General features: G+C 42.4%; 1 protein-coding gene across 1 annotated transcript in view; it reads left to right on the top strand.

The window, feature by feature from the left end:
* The window catches only part of USP43 (ubiquitin specific peptidase 43), a 57,619-nt gene extending 49,787 nt beyond the window's left edge, over nucleotides 1-7,832 (top strand). Inside the window, exon 15 of the mRNA XM_011358952.2 lies at nucleotides 6,040-7,832. Within this exon, the coding sequence (XP_011357254.1) occupies nucleotides 6,040-7,127 (1,088 nt within the window). The 3' untranslated portion in view covers nucleotides 7,128-7,832. The remainder of the gene's footprint in view (nucleotides 1-6,039) is intronic.
* The last annotated feature ends 819 nt before the right edge of the window (nucleotides 7,833-8,651 follow it).

The raw sequence follows: 8,651 nt of genomic DNA on the forward strand, positions 1-8,651 counted from the left end.
GTGTGTGTAGTCTATTTGAAGGATGTGAGCTTTACGTCATTACTATTAAATTAGGTGAATTGATTGTTGTATTCAATTCCCCTATGCCTTTAAATTGACCTTATCTAGGACTGCCTGGCTAGGAAAGAAGTATAGCGACACCATCCTGTATAGCTGTATTTTTAATCAAGTACTCTAGGAACTTTAATAATTTTTGTTTTATATTGTTAGCTGCCTTGTTAATAGGTATCTGTAAACTGACGACTATTTGATCTTTTTTTATAAATTGTGTCTTTTCTCATTATGATGTTTCTGCTTAATGCTTTTAATCTTAAATTCCACTTTGTTCAAGATTAATAATTTCACCCCTTCCTTCTTCTTTTTGTTTGCATTTTCCTGGTATCATTTTTCCCTTCTCTTTTGCTTTTTGACTCTTCTAGAATTAGTTTTAAGTAGTTTCCGGCAAACAGTATATTGTTTCCTTTTTAAATGTCAAAAATTCAGAGCCTGTCTTATAATGGTAAGATTCAGTCTATTCATATTTAATGTAACAACTACAAGATTTGATTTCATTTTATTTAAAACTTTTTCTATTGTTTTTTTCTTTTTCCTTATTTTTACTGATTTGTTCATGCTGCTATTTGTTCCTTTTTCCCCCCCTTGTTTGCTTGGAAGTTCTGCTGTTCTTTTCTACCTTGCTAATTGTAGTTTTTTTCTTTTCTAACTTATAATCGAATGCATTTTCCTATTATTATGTGTATATGAGAAGCCAACTATTTCATGTAAGTCATTTTATTTCTCTCTTCTCCCCCAAAACATGAGAACTACATAATGCTTCCATGTCATCCCCCTGCAAATGAGAGCTTTAAATGCTTTCACGTGTTCCCTCTGGTTTGTTTAAGGAGCTCCCCGACCTCAATCCCCAACTTTTAGATGTTGCTGAGATGGTTTAATAGTCTTCCAGACTGTAATTAGAATTCCTCTTGCAGCACCTTTCCCATCCCAAACACACTTACTTAACTTTATGTTAGATATCCTAAGACCATCTGTCCCCGACATGGGTGGATGGTAGATCAATTGCAGGGTCCACTGAACACCACTGTCTTCTTTCCGTCGTCTTCTGTCCTGACACCTCAGTTTTGATTCATTAGTGTTTGTTCAAGATTATGCGTGATATATTCTTTTCAAGTATGTGAGAGATGTTTCTACCTCTTTGCATAGCCACAAATATTTTCTTTCACCTGGGAGTGAATGGTAGCTTGGCTGGTTGGAAGACTCTTGGGTTGCAATTCTTTTATCTCAGGCGTCTGCAGATGTTTTCCCACGACCTACCAGGCCTCAGGGGTGCAGGTGAGAAGCCCATTCTTTTTCATGTGAGAGTCACTTGTTCTTTCTGGCTGGAAGCTTTTGAGATACTGTCTTCGACCTTGGAGTTCAGAAATTCTACCAGAGTATGCCTAGGTATGTGTTTTCATCATCAACCCTACCAAAAACTCGAAGAGGCCTTTCCTTATACAGATGCAGGCTTTTCTTTAGGGAAATGTCCTTTTCTGTTGAAATTGCTATTATTTGCCTATTGGGTCTCCTAAGTCTTCTAGCTTTTCCCTGTGATTTCTTTCTCTTTTTGTCATTTTGCTCTCTGGCATGAGACATTGCTTTCACAACTATAGAATTTTTATAAATTTCAAGGTAATTTCAGGCCACTAATTTGAGTCTCAACAGTGACCTTGGAGGCCTCCAATTCATTTACCGAATTTAAAAACCTGAAAGTCATATTTTTCAGTTCCCTATTGTTCTGTACTTGAATCTCCTGAGAGCTTTAATTTTAAGATGTCTATTTCCTCCAGTGGCTCTATTTCATTAAGGGGCTGTTCTGAGGTTGTATATTCTTATCCTTTGATTGCTGGACCCCCTTATGTGCTTTATTTTTTTCTGTTACTGCCCAGTGGGGCTCCCCTCCACCCTCTCTTGAGTGGTGGTGATTCTTAGAGTGGTGGAAGGTGCAGTGGCTTTGGCTCCTGAGGCAGCCTTTCTTCTTACCAGTCTCAGACTACTGGCTCACTCTCAGAGCTGAAGAAGTCTCAGCTCATCTGTGTAGCTTCTTCTTACCTTCTTGAGGACCAGAGGAATGTTTGGGGGTCAGGCTTGCCCCAGGTTGCACTCTGCAACCAGAGACAGAAATGTCTCCAAGTATAGATAGAGTCTCAGAAGATGAAGATGCCTGGTGGGGATCCTTTTCCCCCTTGGTTTCGACCACGGTGGGCCCTTTCCTGCTTCCCTGACCCACCAAGCCTACCTGGCCCCAGGGCCTTTGCACTTGCTGCCCCCTCTCCCCAGATCTCCACTTGGCTTCCTCCCTCTCTTCACTCAGGTTTCTCATCACTCACCACTCACTGACCACCCTGTTTTTCCCCATCATTCTTCCTTATAGCTCTTATCATTCCATCCCATGATATTATATAGTTTTGTTCTTTGTCAAATCCCATAATGAACAGGAACTGTATTTTTTCCATGATTGTATCCCCAGCACTGAAAACTGTCCTTGGTACACAGTATGCTCTTATTAAATATTTAATGAATGCATAAGAGGGTGAAAATCCTTGGAGAGACTGATAGCACTGGACTAGGAAAAGTCTTGCCCTGTTGCATTCACGGACATGGACAATAGACTAGTGGTTACCAGAGGGGAGCTGGGAGGGGGAAGGTAGATGGGGTAAAGGGGGTCAAATATATGGTGACAGAAAGAAATATAACTATGAAAGGTGAACACACAGTGTAAATATATATGCCTTACTGTTAAAATGTACAGCTGAAACTTATTGGATTTCATTAACCAAGGTCACCATAAAAAAATAAAAATAAAAAAACTTCAAAAAACAATAAAACAATAAAACAATAGGAAGGAAGGAAGGAAAGAAAGAAAGAAAGAGGAAGGAAGGAAGGAAGGAAGGAAGGAAGGAAGGAAGGAAGGAAGGAAGGAAGGAAGGAAGGAAATAAAGAAATTAAAAGTCTTGCCCTGTTGCAGGTGAGCCAAGGATGGGTGAAGAGAGCCTCTTGCCTGTCCCCTGCTCACAGCACACGTTGTGAGGTCGATGGATGCTCAATTTCATTCGCTGAGGATAAAAAGTCACATAGAAACAGATGTGACATTTCTCAGTGTAGCGTCTGCTGGCTCCAGAGCCACTGTGTGGGTGGAGCTGTGGGTGGGGGCCGTGCCCACCAGTGGCACCGACACCATCTGTGTGAGGAGGTTTCTTATGGACCTGGGAAGCTCATTATGTATGCTCCGGGGCTTGTATGACCTTCAGGAAGAACTTAACTATTCGCATCCTCAGCGTGGCTTAAGACTGCAAGCCCTTTCTGGTTCTCAAGCCAGACTGGACATTAGCAAGGCCACAGATTCCCCAGGGAGAGAGACCCACTCTCAGGGGTCTTTGAACACCTCAGCCTCTAGCTCCCAGCATCTCCGTGGGAGGAGCAACGGGACTTACCCATCCCTACCCCAGAAACAAGATATTTGGTAAACAGTAAGCATTGCATTTCCTATTCCCTCTGTCCTTGTGCCATCTTTTTCTCCATTTATCTAAAGCTCTAGCTCTCAGATCTTGTTATAGTCCAGTAAATAGAATGAAATAAAATAAAGATAGCAAAAGTGCTTTCCCACTGCCATCTTGAGAAAGAGGAGAAAGGAGTTGCGTGGGCAACTGTGGTTCCCGTGAAATGAAGCTGCAGCAGTGATGTGTGCCTGGCCTCAGGCTCTTTCATACCAGGAAGAACAGGAGGTCGGAGCTTCAGAGCCCCTGCCAAGCCATCTCGCCACCTGCCAGGGCTGCAGGCCCTGGTCTCTTGTTTCGAAAGGCTAAAAGTCACAGCTTTGTCCTCTTAATACAAAGCTTCTCTTTCTGCCCTTGTCAGGGCTATGGAAGAGGAAAAAGATTTCACACACATCTCAGACCCCAGAATGTTTTTTTTTCTCTGGGGTATGGGAATTTAATGGTGGAGCAGCAGTGTCAATCAAAACTGAGATTACAAAGTATTTTGGGTGCAATTGTGTCTGTTGCTGGCTAATCTAAAGAAGTGTTTTAAAGAAAAAAATACCAAAAATTATGTGAGGAACCTGATAGGTAAAATTCTCAAGGAACTTCTGTGATGCTGTCAAACTCTTCCTGTCATTAAATGGCATTTTGCTCCTTCTGGTCATTTCTATCTGGGAAGCGTGGCTGAGGTGCGTTGCAGTTTCCCTGCTGGCCACATGGGACCCCTTGTACCTTGGGTTCCTCTGACCTTGAACTCTCTCTCACCCGTGCCCCCTGCAAGTCCCTGGACCCTCTCCATGTAGCGTGACTGAGTTGGCTGTGCTACTAATTACAAGGGTTTCCTGTGGCAGTGGTCCTTGCTCATTTGTGGAGTTCTCATGCTCCATGATGAGAGAGGACAGCTGTGGGTGACAGGCTTGCGTAGTTGACCTAGGATCTTTTTATAAATATATGTGACTGCCCCTGTACCATGTGCATTGTATGTTTCAGTTGAAGGTTTCTCAGTGATCGCAGGCATCTTGTAAATCAAGATATCTTAATGGTACAATGACAAATGACTATTTCTATTTTACTTCTTTTGTGTTAAAATACACACAATAGAGTTTACCATCTTAACCATTAAGCATTCAGTGATAATGAACACATTCACACTGTTGTGCAGCCATCGGCACCATCCATCCCCATAACTCTGTTCATCTTGTGAATCTGAAACTCTGTAACTATTGAACACTAACTCCGTATCGCTTCTCTCCCAGCCCCAGATAGGTGATTAAGCTTTGTGCTTTCTGTCGTTCTGATTTTGACCACTCTAAGTACCTCAAAGTGGAATCATATGGTATTTATCTTTTTGTGAATGGCTATTCAGGGTCCCTTGAGATTCCATTTGAATATTAGGATGGGTTTTTCTATTTCGGCAAAAATATTTTACTGGGATTTTGATAGGATTTGCATTGAATCTATAAATCGCTTTGGGTAATATTAGCATTTTAACAATGTTGTCTTCCAGTCTATGAACATGGGATGTGTTTTCATTTATTTATGTCTTCTTTAATTTCTTTCAGTAATGTTTTATAGTTTTCATTGTACAAGTCTTTCACCTTCTTGGTTAATTCCCAAGTGTTTTCTTCTTCTTGATGCTATTATAAATGAAATCGTTTTTGTGACTGAATAAGTGTTTCTTAAGAAAAAACGCATGGCCTCGGTTTTATGTGTTTCCTTTAGAAAATTGAGATATAGAAAATAATTAAGAGGAAAATCAGTCATAGACAGTACCCCCATCACCCCCTCCATACCTTGTCATTTTAGTATTTATTTCTCCATACCTGTTTGTATGTTTTAACATGCACGTATCATACACATACACACACATCTACACATATATATGCATATATATTTTTGCAAGTTGGGTTATACTATGTTTTTCTAGACTCTATTTCTCTCTCAACAATATATAACAAAAACTTTTTTCCAACTATGTACAGATGTTGCGAAACATCCAATGGAGGCATATGGCAGCTTTGATAAAATCAAACACACAATTCATTTTTTTTCTTTTTAGCCCAGGGTAGAATATCTGAGATTCTTGCATTTGAAAGGTGCAAGCACCTAATTTGACCTGAAAAAGCAAGTTCAATAAATAGAATTTTGCTGAGCATTCTGTTTCATGGAAGTATTTAAAGATGAATGAAAATGATGTTAAATCTTAGGGCTTCATGCCTCAGGGACTGGGCTTTATCAGGAGTCTGCACTGCTAGGATGTAGCTAGCTAGCTACCTTCTCTGATGCTGGTTTGTCCTGTGGCTTCAAAGTTGTAAATGGATTCAGTGGAATAGTGAGTGAAAACATGGTGATTCTGGGGACAGGAACTACAGTGTCTTGCTCACTACCACATCCCCAATGGCCAGCACAGTGCCTGATACATCAGAGGTGCTCAATCAGTGTTTGTTAAATGACTAGTGTTGCAGTTACTCTTATTGCAGCTGGAGGGATATTTGGGCACTGATGCTCTCGGTGTCTCTTTCAGGAGGGCTAGAGTCCACGCCTTTGGTCCGGGGTGTAAGAGGCCGAAGCATCAGCATGAAGGCGCCCATCCCATCCCGAGCCAAGCCAGGGGCCTTCAAGACCATGCCCCTCCGGTGGTCTTTTGGACACAGGGAGAAGCCACTTGTTGCATCTGTTGAGTTGGTGGAGTACTTGGAGTCCAGAAGGAGACCTCGATCCACGAGCCAGTCCATCGTGCCGCTGTTGACAGGTGCTGCTGGTGGAGATGAGAAGTCAGTGGTGCTGAGGTCAAATGCCACCCTCTCTGCTAAGAGTGAAGATAGTGGGAGAACCAACGAGAGAGTACTGGCTGGAGTGCCCTGCCCTGCGGACCACCCCAGCCAGTGCGCAGTCCCTGGAATCTCAGATGGTCTAAACCCAGCAAGGAAACTCAAGGAAAATGCAAGACAGGATATCAGGCTTCCTAAGCAATTTGACCTGCCCCTCACAGTCATGCTCTCGATGGAAAGTGAGAAACGAGCCTGGCCGGAGGGCCTGAGGACCACGAACTGGAAGGGAAGTGGCCAGGCTGGGAGCAATAGCAGAGCATCCTCCCCCAAAGAGCCTTCACGTGCTATGGCATTATCTAGAAACAGTGCAGACACTTGCCGAAATCCCTTAGCCAAGGTCAGAGCTAATAAAGAAGGAAGGGACTCCGAGACAGGCAGATTCTCACAGGGGACCCTCACCCTTCTGAGGTCTGTGTTTTGGAAGAAGGAGAACAAGAAGAATGACAGGGCTGCTGTGACCCCCCAGGTGTCTCCAGTCTCCCTGGAGAGTGGCAGGCTGAGCCTGGCTGTGGATGAGCAGGCTCGAGGCTCATCCCCTTCCCTGAGGATTCCAGAGAGCCTGGCTAGGGGCCCGGCCAGCCGCATGGAGGGGGCTGTCCGGTCCGCACCCAGCTCTCTCCACCTCCCTCGAAAGGCCAGTAGGCCCACAAGGCCCAGTGCCTTGAGCACATTACAAGGGAGTGTTCTTGGGGAACAGCCTCCTTTTGGCACCTTGCAAAAAGTGAAATACCACACTCTTTCCTTAGGTCGAAAGAAAACATTACCAGAGTCTAGCTTTTGATGGTATATTCCAGTATTGTGTGAAGCTGGCATTCTCTCGACTCTGCACTGAGCAGCTGTAGGCAGCCTGTGCCGAGAATGGGATTTGGGGAAGCTAGTTGTCCTGCGACCCGTGAATTTTTTTTTTTTTGTCTTCTGCTCTAGATTTCAAACACCTCATAACCAAATTTACCTACCTGTATTGTTGGCTGCTTTTATACTTACAGAACACTAGGGGGTGCTGTTGGGTCAGCATTTACCATTCAGGGCACAAATGTTTTGTATAAATATTCCAGGACCTGAATCTCTGTACTAAAGAGTGATTGGATATGGGCAAACCTTACAGCATAACAATGTAGGGAAGCCTCGTTAATACAAATCTCAGTTGCAAATCAAATATTGTTATTGGCTTCTCCTATTTAAAAATTTGTTTTTAAATTTAAATAGTTAACAGGAAAAGCTTCTTTTCCGTGTAATGCTTCTCTGGGATAAAACATTGAATGTGCCAAAAAAGTGGTAGTGACAGTAAGGCAAGACTCTAGGAGAGAGAGATGATTGAGATTTTAAGAGAACATTTAATATATATATATAAATAATTGCATTAAATATTTTCAGGGTATTTTTAAAAAGGTAACTATTTTGATACTATGAAAAAAATGAAGTTCTTTTTTTTAAAAAAATAAGTATGAGGTCTATGTACAATTTTAATAAAAGCCCATCAGTGAAACATGCAAATGGCTATCTGTATTATTCAAGTTTGGTACGTGATCTTGTTCCTGCTGCGTCAACTTGGCTCAATATTTATATTAGACCGTTGTACCTTGAGTTGTTTCTAAATTTTAAAATTCTTTTAATTAAAATGACTTGCTGTTTTATAAGAAGTAGAAAGCTCCTCAGGTCTTGCTCTCTAAGATCTCTTTCGTACTTATGAGGACCGGAGAGTCTAAGCCTGTCGGACCGTCCTGTTCCTAAGAGCTTTGCATGCGCTTCAGTAGTGGTTCTAACAAATATCCTACCACTTACTGGGAAGCTGCTAGCCTGACCCTAGGCCTGGGGCCTGACATTGAGGTTACTGGTAAGTCTGTACCTAAACAGCCCTTTTTAAAGAAATACATCCTTTGTGATGGGAACCATGTGCTCAAGATGCCTGACTCCAAAAATTCAGTTTTCCTCATTCATATTGCATGACTCATTGGTATGTCTCTGCTACTTTTTTTTTCTTAAAGAGAAAGAATGGGATCCCTTTTTCCCCATACTGAGAAAGACTGCTTACTTTTGAGCAAGAGTTTTAAGATAGAAAGAACTGAGATAAGAAAGAGGAAGCAGGAGGAAGACCCAGCCACCTGAGCCATCCAGAAGGCATATGTATACCAGTAGAGTTGTGTGTTTGCATTTTAAAAGAAGTCCAGGTTCTCTTCCAGTCCTGACTGACGTACGCTCAGGAAGAATGGAAGATGTGGTTGTCTATGCCCTCTTGGGTTATGGGAGTCTAGGGTTATGGGAGTCTTGGGTTATGGGAGTCTTGGGTTATGGGAGTCTAGGAGTC

This window comes from Pteropus vampyrus, unplaced genomic scaffold, assembly GCF_000151845.1.
Source record: "Pteropus vampyrus isolate Shadow unplaced genomic scaffold, Pvam_2.0 Scaffold44, whole genome shotgun sequence".
Classification (NCBI taxonomy): Eukaryota; Metazoa; Chordata; class Mammalia; order Chiroptera; family Pteropodidae; genus Pteropus; species Pteropus vampyrus.